Below are 20040 nucleotides of genomic sequence, written 5' to 3' on the forward strand. Positions count from 1 at the left end.
TGTGCCAATCCTGGGGCTCGAATTTGGGGCCAATGGGCTGTCCTTGAGTTTTATTTACTCAAGGCTAGAACTCTACCACTTGAGCCATACATCCCTTTCTGGTGTATGGGGGTGGGGGGCGCGGGGATAATTGGAGATGAGACGTTCATGGACTTTCCTGTCTGGGCGGGTTTTGAATTCCAATCCCTGCTCTCAGCTTCCTGTAGGCCCTGGTGGTCAGCATCACCATCTTCTATTCTTTAGCCCAATCTTCTAGTTTCCAAAATGTCCTCCTTTCTTTCAATTGTCACAGAAGCCTGTTCACCCTGCATATTACTATTTGAAAGTCTATTTTCTATAACTATTTAAATTTGTTCCTATGGCTAGACAGCAAACTTCATGAAACTAGTGACAGTTTACCTATTAAATCCTACATCCCCTGAAGTTCAGCATGATATTACCACTGTATGGTTTTCAATTAATTAATATTATACCCCCATTGGATGAATTATGTGATTATTTTAACAGGTTGAAAACTATGTAGACAGTAACTTCAAATCATAATTAGGTGAATATTTTTAGGAAAGAAACAACTCCAATATTCACAACACAGAATGAATTCATATTGCTGAATCTTCTCCAATAACCATTCATTCACACTTTCAGTCTTTTTTTTTTAAATCTCTGCGGCATGAGTTTATTTTACATTGATTTTAGTTTAATACTTTTGTTACATAGGTATTTGTTAACTCACATAATGGTAAAGGCTTTTAGAAAGATTTTTAACTTGCTTCCTGTATCTCCATCAACCTCTTCCTCCCTGAAACACTGAAAAGTAAGTATAACATTCTGCAGAAGTTGGGTTTCTTTTTTTTTTGTCGGTCGTGGGACTTGAACTCTGGACCTGGGCACTGTCCTTGAATTCTTCAGCTCAAGACTACCACCCTATCCCAGGAGCCACAGCGCCACTTCCAGTTTCCTGGTGCTTAATTGGAGATAAGGGTCTCACTGTCTTTAGTGCCGGGGCTGGCTTTGAACTGCGATCTTCAGATCTCAGCTAGGAGTAGCTAGGATTACAGGCGTGAGCCACCTTGCCCAACAGGAGTCAGTTTTTACACAGGTATATTGCCCATGTAAATCATTGTTCCTGGGTGGCTCCCATATTGTAATTTCTGGAGTCTTCATTTCATTCAACCTTGCGTTCAGCTGGTGCCTATCAAAACTGAACTTATTCATTTTCTTCCTTGGTACAAGAAATGTGCTCACATAGGCATAGAATAGATGCTCACAAATTGATGACTGTCCTTTCCTCATTTTTTTCCTCCTGTTTCTATTTTCCATTAAACAAATCCTTTTTTGGCACTGCCACCTGATTCCCTGGTTCGCAGTCTGAATGTGAAATGTGCTTACACCATAGGATTACTTCTTGAAGGTTTTGGTTCCCAGCAGGTAGCACTATTTTGGAAGGCAATAAAAACAGCACAGGAATGTAGCTTGGAGAAGCGGAGGGGAGGGAGGGAGCCTATCTTGTCTCTGACCCTTTCCTCTGTTTCTCTCACGTGCCACTCATGGGGTGAGCATCCGCTCCACTTCACATCACACTGCCATGATCTCAAAGCAATGGAGCCAGCAGACCATGAAGGAACCCTAGAAACCAGAGCCAGCAATGATCCTCCTTTTAAACTATTGTTCTGGAGGGAATTCGTCACAGCAATGAAAAATGCTGCTCAGCACACAGTGCCACGACTCAACATTTTTGTGATATGACTGCCATATTTTAAACTCCAAAAATATCTCCTGATGTTACAATTATCATTATTTTGGGGTGTTGAAATTGGGATCAAAAACCAAGAGACGGGCTTCTGCAAAACACCCAGGATTAGCACAGGAGAGTTTTGAACATGACAATTGGTTGTTTTTTTTTTTTTTATTCTTTCCTTACAAATACTCCACGTTTCTGAAATCAAAGCCTTTTTCTAGGGTGTATCCTGGCTTGCTCCTCTGAACTTCAAGTAGTCCTTGAGGACTCTCATTCAGTTTGAGTCTTTTCCAAGATCCAGTCCACATATTTGATCACATTCGTGTAAATTCCTGGCCTTTCCTTTTGACCACAACCTTCACCCCAGCTTGTGATGCCTACCAAATGCCAGACTTCATTGTGTTTACAGGACAGGGGTCCCCCGGAATCTCCCTATGGAAAAGAGGAAAGGTAAAAAGGGAGGACTAGATCACTTTAGATACTTCCTACATTAAAATACATTCTGTTCAGTGTTTTCTTTTTAATTGTTGGGGTGAAGTACAGAGGGGTTACAGTTACATTCATCAGGTAGTGGGCACATTATTTCTTGAATATTGTTACCCCTTCCCATGTTTTTCTCCCACTTTCCCTCCCTCATCCCTTCTCAATCATCTTGTTAGTTTTTTTTTTTGCCATAATTTTGCTCTGGCTCTTCCATGATCTTCAAAGAGCTTAATTACTCACTTTCCACAAATTTGTCAAATTTAGATTTTAGTTTAAGTAAATCAAATTCACTGTGATTCCTGCTCATTGACCAAACTCTGCTTTTAAAATGCACTAAGAGAGTGGCTTAGTGGTAGAGTGCTTGAATAGCATGAATAAGGCCTTGGGTTTGATTCCTTGGTATCACATAAACATAACCATTAGAAGTTATTTTAAAATGCAGTAAGAATTCTAATTTGAAATGTATTCAGTTGATTAAGATATTACCTTACAGGCATCTTTCCCTCCATCTTTATAGCCTGCACAGATCATTTTGTTGGTTATTTTATGCCCTTGATATTTTGTCTGGCATTCTTCATGTGACACCAAGGGTACCTTGGCTTTCTGGAGTGTATTTTGGATTTTGCCTGGAAAATAAATCATAAAATATATACTATAATATATATATATATCAGACATTATGCATCGTGTAAAATATCACAGTGTATATATGCACACATACATACTCAAAATGTAGTTATAAAAATCTAGAGAGAAAATATCAGGCTTATCTATATGGATATATGGCTAATCCATATATTATACATGTCTATTTTATTTTTTTATGTCTATTTTATATATGTGCTATACAGGCACACATAGATACATACTCAAAACTTACACTTATGCTGAGTTTTGGTGTCTCACACCTCTAATTCTAGCTACTCATAAGGTTGAGTTCTAAGGATCAAGGTTAGCCTGGTAGGACAGACTCTGAGATTCTTTATCTCCAATAAACTACTCAGAAAAACCCAGAAGTGGTACAATGGCTCAAGTGGCTTAAGCAAATGAAGTCCAGGGACAGTGAGCAGGCCCAGAGTTTAAGCCCCAGGACAAGGGAAAAAATACACTTTCATAAAAATGCAGAGAGAGAAAAATATTAGTCTCAGATTATAGTACTTTTGTAGTTATAGAAAATAAAGATGATATTTTCACTACTGGGAGTATCATGCAACTAGTGCTGATTAAGTTTTAAATTAATTGTAATTTAAACTAGAATTATTTTTCAGAAAAACTAATTAGATAAGAAGTAGGACATTTACACAAAAAGTGCTAGAAGTCACATTAAACTTCATTAAAAATCATCTTTATAGAGGCCTAATTATATTTAACATTTCTAATCAAGCAGACATGAGTCAGTTTCATTTGGATGTGTTTTTTCTTTCACCTTTATGCTTTTTCTGTGTCTGAACAGCGTTAATTGATTTGCATTTCAGCTGGACTTATTAGACAAGATGGAGATTATGTCAAAACTGTGCTCTTTGTTTTCAGTATGTAGCATACTTACAAACATCATTTTTACCTCTTAATTTTCTGTATCCCCATCCAGTCACCCAGCACTCAGTATACAGTATGTTTCTATCTCCTTTGGAAGGTAAGCATATAGGTCGTAGAGAATCTATATTTTAAAACCCATGAATTAGTTGGAAGCCTGAACTGATGATCCTAAGGCTCATATTTTAAATGTGCATTTATCCATCTGTGGTGTTACTGAGATGATGCTATAGAAGGTAATAGAACCTGTAGGAGGCAGGGCTGAGTGGAAGGAAGTGAGGTCATTGGGGGTTGTGACCTTGAAGGGGTCATTGGGACACCAGCCTCTCTCTTCTCTTTGTATCTTGGCTGACAGGATGTGAGTGGCTCTGCTTTCTCACATGCTCCTCACTCCCAAAGGCCTACCAACTGTGGGCTGAAGCCCCCAAAAGCTTGTCCTCCTTACAAGTTGATTATATCAGATATTTTTAGAATAATAAAAAGGTGACTAACACAGGAGCAAACTATCTTCTTTCCCAGAAGGATTCACTTGGCATTGGTCTTTTCCTCCATCTATTTAATCCCTCTGTTTATTTTATTCATTTTTGTCTCTCTGCTGATCCTGAGACTTGAACTCAGGTCCTGAGCACTGCACCTGAGATTTCTTAACTCTAGCACTCTACCACTTGAGCCACAGCACCATTTCTGGCTTTTTCTGTGTGTGTGGTACCAAGGGATCAAACTCAGGGATTCGTGTATGCTAGGCAAGCACTCTACCACTGAGCCAAACTCCCAGGCCCCACGTTTTCATTTCTTATACTCAGCTAATAGACAATAGAGACAATCTAAACTCCCCCAACGAGACACTCTAACTAGGTTTAGAATCCTGAAGAAGCTCCTTAATCATTTTGATCCTTAGTCCTTTTGTTCCTAAAAGGGAACTATTAATCTACATTATCATTAACCATATATCATAAAATTATAGTATTGCCATTCTATGTGCCTGAAAAAGCCTGAAGAAAATTCTGATCTAACCTCAAAATAAGATCCAGTTGTCAGGCTGAAGAATGGTTCTTAAGAGAATGAAAAACTAACTTTCTAAGCTGTTGACCAGTAAGGGTGATGAGAGGACAAAGAAAGAGGAACATGCTCTGTTTTGAGGGGGGGGTAGGCACAGGTTGGACTAAAGAAAAGGATGAAGGTATTGGATTAGTTGCTTGCATGTATGAAAATAAAGCAAGGAAACCTGATGAACTTGGGTTAAGAAAGGGGAAAGAGGGAAAAGAATGCTAGAAGGAGTGAGATTCATTGCAGCGCATTGTATATTTGAGTAGAAATGTCAGAATGAAATCCCCTCCCCCAGTTGTAATTAATGTATGCTAAAAACAAAAATCTTTCCAGACTTTCTCTGGAGAAAGCATAGAAGTAGTTCTAGTCACTTTACTTCAGGTTTACATTTTCATTTCTTTGTTTTTATTGTTTTTAAGTATTTGTACAAAGGGATCTCAACTCACCAGATCACTTTGTGAGTATAATGTATCTTGATCAATTTTGCCCCTTTTATCATTCTCCTCAGGCTCTCCCCTTTTCCCATTTTACTTGGTCCCATTTTCATATTTGTACATTGAATGTTAGGACTTTCTTTCACCCACCCTTCCTAACTCACTTTTATTGTTAACTCTTCCCTTGATATTCCACATACCTGTGTAGTTCATGGTTGTTTCCAGTTTCAACAATGCAATATCATACCCACTTTCTGCCATTGTATATTTATCATGAATTATTATCTCTTGAACTTCAAAGAAAGGAGATTCCTGATTTATTTCAGATTGATTTACAATGCCACCATAGATTCGTAAAAGCTTAGGTGATGCTACCCTAAGGAACAAACAATAAAGGGTAAAAAAATTCCTTCACTAAGTAGCTCCCAAATATTTGGAATTGCTTAGTTATTTAATTGGATCTTACTTTTAAAAAAACAAGAGTGGTGGGCTTTTGTGTGCAAAGAAATTATTTCATTCTAAAAGTTTTATAGCACATAGAAAAAAATACTGGATTAGCATTTTCCTAATTATAAACCCAGAGTTGAATGTTCTTTCCATTCTCTCTCCTTCCTTCTCTCTCCCTCTCTCTGACACACACACACACACTCTCTCTCTCTCTCTCTCTCTCTCTCTCTCTCTCTCTCTCTCTCTCTCTCTCTCTCTCTCTCTCTCTCTCTCTCTCTCTCTCTCTCTCTCTCTCTCTCTCTCTCTCTCTCTCTCTCTCTCTCTCTCTCTCTCTCTCTCTCTCCTGGATTTTAGCCTCAGTTCTCCCATTGATGAGCTGTTGTCATAAGAAAATCATGTAAATTATTTTCCCATGTAAACCATTTTCCCATTGGTTAAGGATAAAGGGAACTATCAACTTCCAAACATACTTTAAAAAAAAAGTTTATTGTGGGTTATAGGGCTTGAACTGGGCCTGTGCACTGTACCTGAGCTCTTCAGCTCAAGGCTACCACCCTACCCTAGAACCACAGCCCATTTCCTGTTTTCCAGAGGTTAATTAGAGATAAGAATCTCAGGTCCTTCTGTGCCCCGGCTGGCTTTGAATCTGGATCCTCAGATCTCAATCTCCTGAGTATCTAGGATTACAGGCATGAGCCACCGTGCCTGGCCCAAACATACTCTTGAATGATGAGAGTGATAACAGAATAAAAACTAAAAGAAATTACCACATAAAGCTCGATCAGGAATACAATTTAGAGGGTACTAAAAACAACAAAGAGGGATTTTGAGCTACTGAATTTCCCTGGGATTGAATGCATTCTCCAGCTTTTTGTATTTGGTCAATATGGAAAATGATCTTAGTAGAGAATCCAATCTGACGGTGCATAATGAAGACTTTCTGCATGAGGGGGTAGTGAGAGGGAGTCTGGGAAACATTATTCAAAGAATAGCAAACTTGTCTTCATTTCTGAGTCCAATACACAGAGCTGATATGCTCCAAGAGAAAACCCAAAGGAAGTTCCTGGGATGAATCTCTATTTAAGTGAGAATTCAGGGTATCATAACCAAACAGCCAAGCACCTGCACCTGTTCTGTTGCTGGTACACTGTCAGAAGCTCTTCATTGTGGCTTCCTCCAGCTCCAGCTAAAAATGGAAAATTATTTTGACAAATAGGATAATTTACTTATTTCAAAATAGTTATTTACTAGCCAGATGCCATTGGCTGTAACCATAGCTAATCTCAGGCTGAGGATCTTGGTTCCAAAGCCAGCCTGGGCAGGAAACTCCCGAGGTTTTTATCTCCAACTAACCGACCAAAAACCAGAAGTGTATGGATATCTCAAATGGTAGAGCATTCGCCTTGAGAAAAAATAAAGCTCAGGGATAGTGCCCAGGCCTTGATGACTGACATAAACGTCATTATTTGCTAGTGAGACAGTAGTTTTGCGTGAGGAAGGTTAAACCAATTAGAGCAAGGATTGTACTGACCCATAGAAACAATGGGCAGCTGTTAAGATCCATTGGTTGCCAATGATGGAGCCTCCACAGAAGTGCCTCTGTGTTGGGGACGTGATGTGCAGAGTGACCTGCCACGGCCACTCCCCGTGACCTGATGGAGTTCCCCCAACAATCCTGGGCTTGATTTTGGTTGTGCACACTACAACAGAAAGATTGCAACCATGACCTCCTAAATCGACATTATCTGTAAACATCTGTGGGACTGTCCTCCAGTCTTCTAGTTAGGAAGTAACAAAAGGTGAGGTTTAGCACCAGTGATGGGGCAACTAAGACAGAGACACTCAGTAAAACACCTCTTTAGGCACAAGTTGTATATCTTGATGTACATTCTGTTACCTTTCTCGATTAAAACAAAATGCTGAAAATGTCTAACCATTCGTGTAGTGTTGAGACATGTCTTTCCAGGAAATTGCTGCATCTCTTCAGAAATTAAAATTATATAGTAGGTCAGTGATAGTTGTGGACCTGTGTCTCAAGTAGACACTCCCTCTCATATTAGAGTGTTATTTCAGGAAATACAGTGCAGTAATACCCAGTTATCTAATTTTCTTCGCTCAGAAGGTGCAGTACAAAGACATAACATTTTACTTTATTAGCTCTTATGTTTTCCCCATAGGTAGGAATCTACAACCAAAATCACAAGCTAGAGTCAATGAATTCAATAAAATTTGATAGATATTCTCTTTTCATAGGAAAGGAGAGAGTTTGGAACATGGAATCCATTTAAACCATGCCAATATCACTTAACAAAACTCGCTCTTTGTCTCTTCTACTAGTAAGACATAAAAAAGACTTATTTGAACATTTTGTAGCCAAATTTATTAAGAGGAAAAGAGAATTCAGGAGCTATAACTTACTTGAACTTACTAAAGAGGCTTAACATTTTACAAAAGGGTGGCATCAGAGCCTCTGTGTAGTTTGCTACTTACGATATTATTATGGGATGTGCTGTAACTTTTTCTTGCACAAAACAAGTTCTTGGAAGTTAAAGATTGATTTCAGTTCTCAGTACAGCAAATAATCTGACACAAAAAGTATCACACTTCTGGCACCGGGAGTTTGGCCTAGTGATAGAGTGCTTGCCTTGCATGCACGAAGACCCAGGTTCGATTCCTCGGTACCACACACATAGGAAAAAAAAGCTGGACGTGGTGCTGAGGCTCAAGTGGTAGAGCTCTAGCCTTAAGAAAGTCCAAGGACAGTGTTCAGACCCTGAGCTCAAGCCCAGGACTGGCAAAAAAAAAAGTATCACACTTCTAAAACTATAAGGCATAATAACCAATCCCATTTTTCTTTTTTTATAGCAGTGTCATAGTATGCAAGGCATTATAATATTAAGCACTAAGTAAACAGCCCCTAATGCAATATGTAAATCAGTAGATGTTAAAAATGAAGCAATTTATTATATAGTAATTTAGGGAGATGTTTTAGTCATATGTTCCTCTTTTCTGGGATTCTGTTTCTTATTCAGTTTACCTTCAAACTGTCTCTTCCTTTCATGCTCAGAAACTAGCTCCTGGAATGGGAAGTCTGAGGTTTTGCAAAATTATTTTTGTTATAATTGTATAGTGCAGAGTCTTTTTTATTTCCACACTCATTTCTTCAAATTCATGATATCTTGTTCTTTAACTTTTGCCAGTATTCACAGATCTGTAAAAACTTCCCAGGGAATCTGAAAAGGGAGTCACTCTAGTATCTCCTGAATAAATATGTAACTCTTAGCAGTAGGACTTAGTGAACCATTTCATATGTTTCACTAAAAGACCAAGTGGGAAGAATACAAATTATGTGATTAACTGATGTACTTTGGACATCTCAATCAACAAAAATAATACGGAAATTTTTCTCTACATAACAAGAATTATCCCTATAAAAACACTGGCTAAAATCCAAGACATGTTCAATTGGCCTTAAATTAAAGCACATTTCAATTCATAGTAGGCCAGTCAAAACTCCAGTTATACCCTTAGGACATGGTTAGCTTGGGTGAAAAGAGCAACAGCCATGGAAATTGTTGTTTTCCATTCTGTTAATTTTATTCCCTCTGTGACTATTATTGACTATCTTAATCATGGTATATTCAGTACTTACCTACTGCATATGGATTTTGTTTCCAAATGACACGATACATACCATTATCCATTTTACACAGTCTTAAGGTATATCCAGAGATGCCTCCTCTTCCATGAAGTATCTTAGTTGGAGATCCATTGGAAGAAAGTTTCAAGTAACATTTGCCCCTGCAGTGGGAAAGAGTACAGAAGTAATAAACCTTGCTCAGAGGCAAGGAGAGAGGGCACATCTTCGACTATTCATTTGCCTTACTTTCTTTCACTGCAAGAATCTTGAGGTGGAGAATAGGTAAAAAACTGGCAACGGATAGCACTGGTGCACATTTTCTGGCAGGCTTCATGTCCTTTTGCATCAACAATATCCAGTTCCTCTCCCAAGAAATCAGTGTCATGGTAAAATGAAGAATGACAGAACACTAGGCAATGAATCCCATGTCAACGAGAAGCGATACTTTGTGTAGCTCAACATTATTGTTGGCTTAACAAAAGAAAGTATCTTCACTGCTTACCTGGGATGCTGTGCCTACAGTTCTGTAGACTGAAACCAGAAAGGGCATGGCTCTTTTTAATGCGTGCACTTGGCAATCCACTTTGAGATGTTTTAAGGAGACAGAGGTTTCTGGCCGCAAAGGAAATGTAAGTTGTGAAGAAATTCAAAGAAAATGGTCTCAAAGCAAACCACATCTAAAGATGTGTAAACTGAAGTTTTAAGCACTCAGAATGTTTAAGGAGGGCTTTAAAAAAAACCACCTTTATTCATAACTCCTTACCTTTGAGATTCATTCGGCCATTCTTGGGAAAAGAAGGTAAAGAACAAGCAGGTGGGATGGTGGGTACAAAGCCTGCGACAGACAAAGGCATCTGGAGCCGTAACACTGTCAATGTTACTCTCTGAAAATGCTGTACTGGGGAAAATATCCCTAATACAAGCTGTGGGACAGAAAAGCCATGTGTGAGAATCCACCCCCCAGCATTAGTGTGAAAATTCTTCCAGTAACAATGTTTGTCAGCTTCATAGTTAAAAATCTCCTTCCAATTGTTTTAATTTAGAAAAACATGAGACAATGATTTAAAGCTTGAAATATGTATAATACATACTATATCATTAATTGTTGTATTTAATATAATTAATTTATTGTTACAGTATCTCACTTTGTTATCTGATATATTGAATTTATTTGTATTTGGTTATCTGAAACTTGATAGGGAAGGGGGGAAAACCAATACAGGGAGTGGGTGGTGGGTGGGGGGAGGGTAATGGGTACCAAGACATGTGAAAGGGTATCAATGTATGTGAATTAATGCACCTTCTATCTGGCAAATATCATGTAACCCTTTTATTAATTACAATAAAAATATATTAAAAAAGAAAAAAATAATATAATTATACCTATATTATTGCATGTGGTGTGTCACACCTTAATATACAATAATAAATAATAATTACATGTCAGTGATTATATAATACTATATTTCATATGCATAAAATAAATATATAATATACAAAATGTATTTCGTATATTATATATTAGTAGAATACATAAAGTATAGTACTATGTAACATAATATATAATACACTTTACAATAATGCAGATTGTATTATATAAAATATTGTATTATATACAATATTGCTTATATAACATTACATTGTATTATTTAATATGCTGTATAATATGCAATATAGTATATAATGTATAATGTATAATACATAATATAGCATATTACACATTGTATTATCTACTGTATATATTATAATTACATGTATTACTATTTATTACATAATGTTGAATATTAAATGTGATTACATGTTAATGTCTAATTAAATATACTATTGCTATATAATAATTATTAAATAATATATATACACACTGAACATAATGAATTTTATTGCACAGAGATTAAGAGATTGTTTCATCAGTGAGCACAAATAGGTGTCTAAAATTACATTATTATATATTATGGGGTTTATACACATTTAATGTCTAACCACTGGTTAATCAAGCAATAGTTACCTAGGTTAGAAAGCATGCAGGACTTCAGTGAAAATCCAGAAATCACATTACTGAGCTTGGTTATTCCAGTTGGGGTTCCTGTTTGGGTGTATTTCAACAAACAGATGTGGCTGAGTAAAGACACAAATGGAGATTATTCTTCCAACTGCAAGTAGGAAAATCAGTGAGATGACACAACTTTTTCCACTTCACAAAAGTTTTGTGACGGTGGAGGAATTTTGTGACACTACCATTAAAAGACAGACTTTGCCATAAATTAAATCATTCAAATTGAATTCTTAAAGGATTTTCACGACAGAACCAGAATTGTTGCTGTACTTTAAGCTCCTGTTAAGGGCTGAAGCCTGGGTTTTGTCATCAAGTGGATTAGAAATATTTTGAATAAGTCAGCCTTTTGCTCTTCATGGAGTGTCCCCATGTCCCTGGCCTCAGCGCCCAGCTCACTCACCGGTGTTCTGCACTGGGAAAGTGCCTTGTAGCAAATGTGAAAAACTGACAGTGGATGTCATTCGTGCATCTCTCTTGGCATTCCTGAGCACTGCTGGCAAGAGAGCCATTATAGTTCATGCCCCTCAGGTCGAGGTCCACATAGACTTCTCTGCTGCAAGCTATGATTTAAAGGGGAAAATATGAATGCCCTTCAGGTTTCAGGGGCATCTATAGAATTATTGTTGAGCATCTGTCCCTCCTGCCTTACATGGTGAGCTTCTCACTCAGTCTCCTCAAAATACCTTTCCTTTCCTTTTCATTTGCTTATTTCTTCTCTCACAAGGAAGCAATACGAGAATACTTCTTACAGCATCCTTCTCATATTACTATTTTAGACAGGTAAATTTGCATATTCATTTTCTGATCTAGCTTCTTATTGGCTAACTGGCACATCGACCAAGCTATTCAAGTGTCTGTTTCACTATTAAGACAGTACACTATTAAGAATGATCTGATATGGTAGTTTATTGAACATCCATTTCCTAGAAATGGATTAGATGTACACTTACATTATATAACTGAAATAAGCATAGGTGTTGGAGAACCTGAATGGAAAAATTACAGAAATTTTCCCTAAATATATAGAACAAGACATTTTTTAATTTATTGTTTATTATATTCATAAACTACTTTGTTAAATAAGAACTCCTTTGTATAAGTACTTAAAGGTAATAAAATATATTTCGAAAAACAAGACAAAAAAGAAGTGTAGCTTCTGCCTTTGTATCCTTTTGTATTTGTTCTCTTTGGTTTGGATTAATTTATGTAACTAAGGCTTTTACTTTTTAATTTTAGGATGAGAAGGAGAAAGGAAATAAGCTAATGATGAGAACTGGGGTAGTGTGCTTATGGGACAGAGGCGCTCATATGTGATCCCTTTTTCTCTTTAAAGAAAGAGCTTTAGTAGTGATTTATTTCCAAATAGCTGTGCTTTACATAAAAAAACTGACATTATCTGATGCAATTGTGTGTTTACAACATAATAACTACCACCCAGGAAATCTTACCACTTAGTTGATGTGGGCACTGCTTAAAAGAATATCCAGAAATTGCTCCTGTCATATTTATCCTTGGCAGTGTTTCAGTAATACTGTCTTTCAGGACACAAGCAAACCTGTTTTTTTTTTTTTTTTTTAAAAAAAAGTACCAGAACTGAATGGGAATTTGTTTTAAAATAATGGGTCTCAAAAGTCAGTAAAAAAGAAGGCCAAAAAGAAGGAAATAAACTATATATTTCATGAGCCAAACAAATATTAATTAATTAAAACATGTATTTTCTTAGCAGAATTCTGACATTTTTGTTTCAACAACCTTTGAAAAAAATCAAGCTGGTTATACATTTGTAAAAGGAAACAGGAGTAAGTAAACTATGGAATATTGATAAACTATAGTCAAACAACTACCTATTTTGGCATAGCCCTTCAGCCAAGAGTGACTTTTCTTTTCTATTTCTATTTTTGTAGTACTGGGGTTTGAAGCGGTGCTTCCTATGAAATCACTCTTATACTCGAACCATACTTCCAGAATCTTCTGGCTTTAATTTTTGTTTTTAGTTAGAGTTCCTTGCTTCTATTTTGTCTGGCTTCAGACTCTGATTCTCCTACTTCTGCATCCAGAGTAGCTAAAACTATAGACATGTTTTGGTTTTCATTTTTTATTATTAATTTTAAACAGTATAATAAGTATTTATATAACGACCTTGATTTGGCCTTTACACCAACAAAGTCTAAAGTACTTACCCCTACCTTGCTAAGAATACATTTGTGGGATTCTATTTTAGAATAGGAGCTTTTAAAAGTTCAGGGTACTGTGTAAAGGTGTAGAAATGTAGAACTAATATGCAAAAATGTTGAAAATTTAATTTTAAATAAAAGCTTAATTATTCCATTTTCACATTTTATATGGAAACAAAAGGTGACTGAAATATTCTGAAATTATTAAGACAAACCAAATGCAATTTGTGGCTGTTCATGAGATTCTAGTTAATATCTTCAGATTACCTTTGAGAAACAATAAATAATTTCTTAAATATCTTGCTATATTTCTTATACCTCTTATTGAAATATTTAGAGGGTATATTATCACAGAGTTTACAATTACTTAAAATGTTTAGACACATACTAATAGACGTAGATTAAGGAAAACAACAGTCTTGCTGATGCTGTGAATTTACTGTACCATGTTTTACTTTTAAGTGTGACTGGTATTTAAGTTTTTCTAATAAAATAACTGGGTAAAGTTATCAAATGATATCATGTATCAATGACAACTTGAAAGTTAAAGACGCCTAAAAAGAGAGAGAGAAATTGAACCCTTAATATTGAGACTTCAACAAGATCTAGGAAAGCTACCCTGAGATGAATTTCCCTACATGTCATTTTTCTTTCTGTAACATTATTTTAACTGAAGGACCACTCACTTTACAATTGTTAACAGTCATTTCACAAAATGACAGATGGAAATTAATTAGTAGGCAATTGGCCTGTTAAGTCTACTTTATATAAATGATAAACCTTTTGTGAGGATCTTCTGATGATGATTCGGCCATGAAAGTGAAGAGCAAGCATCTTGGGTGGTGGGTACAGAGCAGTTGGCAGTACTTAGCGCTTGGTGTAAAAACAGTATCAACATCTCCTCCTTGAAAGCTTATGTCTCTGAATAGCTTGGTAACACATGCTGTAATGTAATGCATGGTAAGAATTAATTATTAGTGGGCACATGTCTAGTTAAATAGTAATCTGACCAAGGTAAGGCAGCTAAGTCTACTTAACCAAAACTATGCCTGAACTTAGCCATGGAGTCAAGCAACAGGTTTTGTGCCGGTTGCTAAAATAAATAACCTAAAATGGAAAAGAAAATAAAAAATATTGCCTCTAACATCGTCCTTCTAAGTGTTTGTCTTTAAATTATTTCTCAGATTTTTATTGGCAAAAAGATGTCTTTTTGGAGAGCATCCAGCTCCAGAGGAGCGTCATTCTTTCACCTTTGTGCATTATTTCTCTTCATTCCACTCTGTGAATTTACTAAACACAGATCATAGAGTTTATGATCTATGTCTATACGATAACATAGTATTTCACCTTAATATGTAAATATGCTAATTTACTAGCAGGAGATAGAGTCTTGAAAACAAATTATTGAATCCCCTTCATCCAAAACCTGAAATAAGTTTTTACTTTTCAAAAGCTAAATTACATAAAATCTAAAAGTTCTTCTGTGGCTAGAGATCAAGTATTCCACAAATATTTCACATGATGCATGGCTGTTTGGGTCATTCTTCCCTTAGTTACTGACTGAATGAAAGACTATAGCTTTAAATATTGGTACTTTCTCATTAAGAAGTATAGCTCTTCACCCCCTTTTTTCTTACAGCTCAAAATATACAAAATTCTGAGATCTTGGGCTATATATAAGATACATATTACATATATATACACATATACATGTATCAATATAAGTATATATGTATGTGTATATCCCTATATGTATATATATGCATATTTGTACTCCTTTTATTCAGCTACAATACAGTTTGATATGTCATTTTCAATTATAGTTAAATATAATATGCCTTGTAGTTTTCATCATAATATTTGCCTAATTTATTTAATTAGTTAAAGCCTTTTTTCCTTTTTTATTTATTTTTATTTTTTTATTGTAATTAATAAAAGGGTTACATGATATTTGCCAGATAGAAGGTGCATTAATTCACATACATTGATACCCTTTCACATGTCTTGGTCCCAATTACCCTCCTCCCCACCCCCCATCTTGGTTTTCCCCCTTTCCCTATTCAATTTCAAATAACCAATACAAATATATCCAATATATCAGATAACAAAGTGAGATACTATAACAAGGGGACAGCAAAAGAGATGAGAGATAACATAGTACATTAAGGACAACAATCATTCATTATATGGCTTTTGTTTCAGTATCCTGGAGGTCCTTTCAATTAGCTTCATACTATATGGCCTTATGTATGAAGGTTTTGCTCTATTGCAGATCTCTGCTAGTAGAGCCCAAGGTTTCTACTGATTATGACAAATGAAGGAAGCCATTGAGCCTAAGTTCCCTTGAGTCTGGCTTACTTCACTTAATACAATTTTTTCTAAGACTTTCCATTTCCTAACAAATGGGGAGATGTCATTTTTTCTGACAGCAGCATAGAATTCCATTGTGTACAAATACCACAACTTGTTGATCCACTCATCAACTGGGGACATCTAGGTTGGTTCCATATTTTTGCTATGGTGAATAATGCTGCAATGAACATTGTTGTGCTGGTGGATTTAGTATGCCCTAGTTTCTGGGTGGTTGGGTAAATGCCAAGTACTGGAATTGCTGGGTCATAGGGGAGCTCTATGTTCAGTCTTTTGAGGCACTGCCATACTGCTTTCCATAGTGGTTGAACGAGTTTGCACTCCCACCAACAGTGTAGTAGTGATCCCTCCTGGCCACATCCCCTCCAGCATCTGTTGTCACTCGTTTTCCTGATCCTGGCCATTCTAACTGGAGTGAGGTGGAATCTTAGAGTTGTTTTGATTTGCATTTCTTTTCTGACCAGAGATGTTGAGCATTTCTTCAGGTGTCTATAGGCCATTTTTGTTTCTTCTTCAGGGAAGACTCTCTTTAAGTCTTTGGCCCATTTTTTAATGGGATGGTTGTTACTTTGGAGATTAGTTTTGGAGTGATTCAATTTTTTGAGCTGTTGATATATTTTAGATATGAGGCCTTTGTCTGTTGTTTGGTTGGTGAAGATCTTCTCCCACTCTGTAGGCTTCCTAATTAATTTACTAGCTATGTCCTTTGCCATACAAAAGCTCTGCAGTTTAATGCAGTCCCACTTATCCAGCCTTTCATAATAATATTTGCCTAATATTTATAAAAAAGGAAAAAATATACTTCTCAAATATTTGGGAATTTTCAGTCCTTTTTGGGGGAGCTTGAACTCAGCCTGGGCTCTGTTCCTGAGCTCTTCAGTCCTACCCTTAAGTCAAGCCCCACTTCCTGTTTTCTAGAGGTTAATTTTAAATAAGAGTCTCAAGTCCTTTTGTGCCCAGACTGTCATTAAACTTTGATCCTCAGATCTCAGCCTCCTGAGTATCTACGATTACAGGCATGAGCCCCCGCACCCAGCAGTCCTATTTGTTATTTAGCTTTTTTTTTAATCTTACTGCTTCTATAATTGAACAACAGGTTTAAGTGTAAAATTTTCACCTAAAAGGGTCTTGCACTTGGTCAATTTTGAGTTTTGTTAATATTTTGCATACATACATTAAGAATGGATAGATATAGGCAGAGAGACAGACAGATAGATGTGATTGTTGAATCCAGTGTTGACAATATGTCATTGAATTTTCACTGACATGTTTTTTTTTTTTTTTGCCAGTCCTGGGCTTGAGCTCAGGGCCTGAGCACTGTCCTTGGACTTTCTCAAGGCTAGAGCTCTACCACTTGAGCCTCAGCGCCACTTCTGGCTTTTTGCTATGTATGTGGGGTACCAAGGAATCGAACCCAGGTCTTTATGCATGCTAGGCAAGCACTCTACCACTAGGCCAAACTCCCGGCCCTTCACTGACATGTTTAACGCTGTTTCAAAACAATAGCAATAGAGGACTATAAGGACCAGATAATAATCTTTACAGAAAGAAACAATGAGAATAAATACTCTAAAATTTTAAATGCCTATCTAGATTTTTCTTTTTTACACATACCGAAAGCAGAGAAGAGTTTACAGAGATGAAATGTTAGCAGCTATTAGAAATAAAATGCAATATAAATAAATTCACTTTTAAAGGAATGATTAAAATTTCATTTTAAATAAATAAAATGTAAGAGTTAAAAATACATTGTCTTGCTGAATGAATATTAACTATGTAGTATATAAACTAAAAATTTGTTGCATATGATGTAAGGAGAATTAGCAATAATTCAATTGCTGAAATGCATAAACCACATATGAATGTTTTTATAACATTTTAAATCTAAAATAGCTAAAGCATGTATATATTATTGAACTGACTGTCTTATAGAAAGCTAAGTGAAAAATAAATGAGGTATATAATGACATCTTCCCTTTTTCTGTACACTAATTCTGAGCTTGAACTAAGAGCCTGGGCTGTATTCCTGAGCTTTTGTGCTCAAGGCCAGTGTCCAGGCCCAGAGTTCAAATCCCATGACTGACAAAAAAAAAAGTCTCATAGGCTTACCTTCCCTGCCCAAGCTGGCTTCAGATCTCAGCCTCCTGTGATTACTGGTGAGAGTGATGAGAACCAGGCTAATATATTTATCTTTTAATATATTGACCTTTGAAAACACTTATATGTGGAGCTATGGGTATAAATGTAACATAGATACAGTTATGATGTTGTCTTGCAGGCAATCTTTTATCTGCATTTTCTTTCTTCTCTGAAACTGCTGGAATCTTACATGAAAAGGAAATAAATTTATCTCGTGCTTGGATGGAACGGCATGGGTTCCTTCTTCATAAATGAGGACTCATTGTGAAACTGTGTTCTTCCCTCCTAGACTTATATTCTCCCACTCTGCAGGTCAAGACATTGAGCTATTTCTAGTTTGGGGTTTTTTTTTGAGGGGGAGGATGGCTGAGTGGAGGTCAGTCCTGGGGTTTAAACTAAGGGCCTGGAAACTGTCCCTGAGGTCTTATGCTCAAGACTAGCACTCTACCACTTTGAGCCATGGTGCCACTTCCAGTTTCATGGTGGTTAATTGTAGATAAGAGCCTCATGGACTTTCCTTCCCCGGGCTGGCTTTGAGCCATGATCCTCAGATCTCAGCCGCCTGAGTAGCTAGGATTACAGGTGTGATTCATCAAGGCCCAGCTTATTTCCAGTCTTTATGTAGTACAAAGACTTACCGGCAGAAACAGAGGCAATAAAAAGGAGATATACCATTTGACGTAATAAGATCATCCTACAAAAAAAAAAATCATGTGTTTAGACCATAAAAGGTATGTTTATAACCAGGGCTGGGGAGTTTGGCCTAGTGGTAGAGTCATTGCCTAGCATGCACTCTACCAATTCCTCAGTACTACATACATAGAAAGAAATGACAAATGGTGCTATGGCTCAAATGGTAGGGTACTGGCCTTGAGAAAGCTCCAAAACAGTGCTCAGGCCCTGAATGCAAGCCCCAGGACTGGTAAAAATAAAAAAAAAATGTAAAAGGTGTGTTTATAATTAATCCACTGTGATCAAAATCTACCAGAAATAAGGAGGGAAGGAAAAACAGTTCATTCAATAATGCTCACAGATTCCTAATGTTTCTAATGACCCATTTAGCTTTCCAAAATCCTAGAACACTTCTCAGTGTGATGTATGGGCCAACATTGTAACATTTCTGCAGAAGCCACATGACAGAGTTCTCTTCCATTCCTTTCTTTCTCCCTCTCTCCTACCCCATACCCTCCCTCCTTCCTTCTCTCTTCCCTCCCTGCTTCTGCATCCAGCTCCCCTGGTACTCATATCCTTGTTTTTCATCATAGATATTAACTAAAAATTTCTAACATATTCAATCAAACATACTTTGAAAGGCATTCATTCTCTACCTCAAAAAAAATTAAACTCTCACTGTAGCAAAAATCATTTTTGAGTCAAAGCAGTTGAAAGAAATGCTAGATAATAATCTTTGAAACCATACCTGGAGAGATGTTGTTTACTTATTTGCTTCAACACTTCCAAAATGGTCTTCATCATTTTCTAAACCAACACACATACATGATGTTCAGTTATACTATTCCTTGTCTGGGTTTCCAGTGTTAGGTACTATTAGCTCTTGTTGCAGAATACCCAAGAAAGTCTCTAAAATATCTACATATCAGAAATGTATCTCAGGAAAGTAGCTAACACTTTCAATATGTTGAATTGTTATATTTTCTCTCTATGGTATATTCAAATAAGTCATGCCGAGAGAGACAACTAAAGAATTTGTGCCTTAGTAGTCAGGCAAAGTCAGGCACATAACCAAGAAATATTTCTAAATACCATCTGTTAACCATTAATTCCATTCCAGGTGAAATCCCAGAATATACAAGGAAAACACAGACACTTCGATAAACTTATTGATTTTCAGTGTACTAAAAGGGAGAGAATTAAGGAGTCACATTCTGAATAGAAAGTGAAATACAGCCCGGCACTGGTGCCTCATGCCTATAATCTAAGCTACCCATGAGGCTGAGATCTGAGGTTAGTGGGTCAAAGCC

General features: G+C 36.6%; 1 protein-coding gene across 5 annotated transcripts; it reads right to left on the bottom strand.

The window, feature by feature from the left end:
* Nucleotides 1-1206: 1206 nt before the first annotated feature.
* On the bottom strand, nt 1207-19770 carry F11 (coagulation factor XI). Of its 5 annotated transcripts, XM_090354054.1 has the most exons (15): nt 19479-19770; nt 18697-18752; nt 14330-14492; nt 12824-12930; nt 11776-11935; nt 11328-11437; nt 10086-10245; nt 9825-9934; nt 9569-9731; nt 9377-9483; nt 7214-7382; nt 5436-5611; nt 3783-3878; nt 2708-2847; nt 1207-2170 (listed from the first exon to the last, which is right to left on the bottom strand). In XM_090354054.1, exons 1-15 carry the CDS (start codon nt 19532-19534, stop codon nt 2009-2011), a joined length of 1935 nt encoding a protein of 644 aa, XP_090210180.1. In that variant the 5' UTR covers nt 19535-19770; the 3' UTR covers nt 1207-2008. The 5 variants fall into 5 exon arrangements, with proteins under 5 accessions (XP_090210180.1, XP_090210182.1, XP_090210181.1 ...); XM_090354056.1 differs by lacking the exon at nt 18697-18752; XM_090354055.1 differs by lacking the exon at nt 3783-3878.
* Nucleotides 19771-20040: the final 270 nt, after the last annotated feature.

The sequence above is a fragment of the Megascapheus bottae genome, chromosome 20 (genome assembly GCF_031878675.1).
Source record: "Megascapheus bottae isolate mThoBot1 chromosome 20, mThoBot2.hap1, whole genome shotgun sequence".
Classification (NCBI taxonomy): Eukaryota; Metazoa; Chordata; class Mammalia; order Rodentia; family Geomyidae; genus Megascapheus; species Megascapheus bottae.

Excerpts from the sequence above, each read along its gene's own strand:
- F11 (XM_090354054.1), bottom strand. The coding sequence starts at position 19,534 with ATGATGAAGACCATTTTGGAAGTGTTGAAGCAAATAAGTAAACAACAT. Across the intron at positions 9,484-9,568 it reads GATTCTTGCAGTGAAAGAAA|GGGCAAATGTTACTTGAAAC; the intron begins GTAAGGCAAATG and ends TTCCCACTGCAG. Across the intron at positions 7,383-9,376 it reads ACTGTGTAAAATGGATAATG|TGTGCACAACCAAAATCAAG; the intron begins GTATGTATCGTG and ends TTTCTGTTGTAG.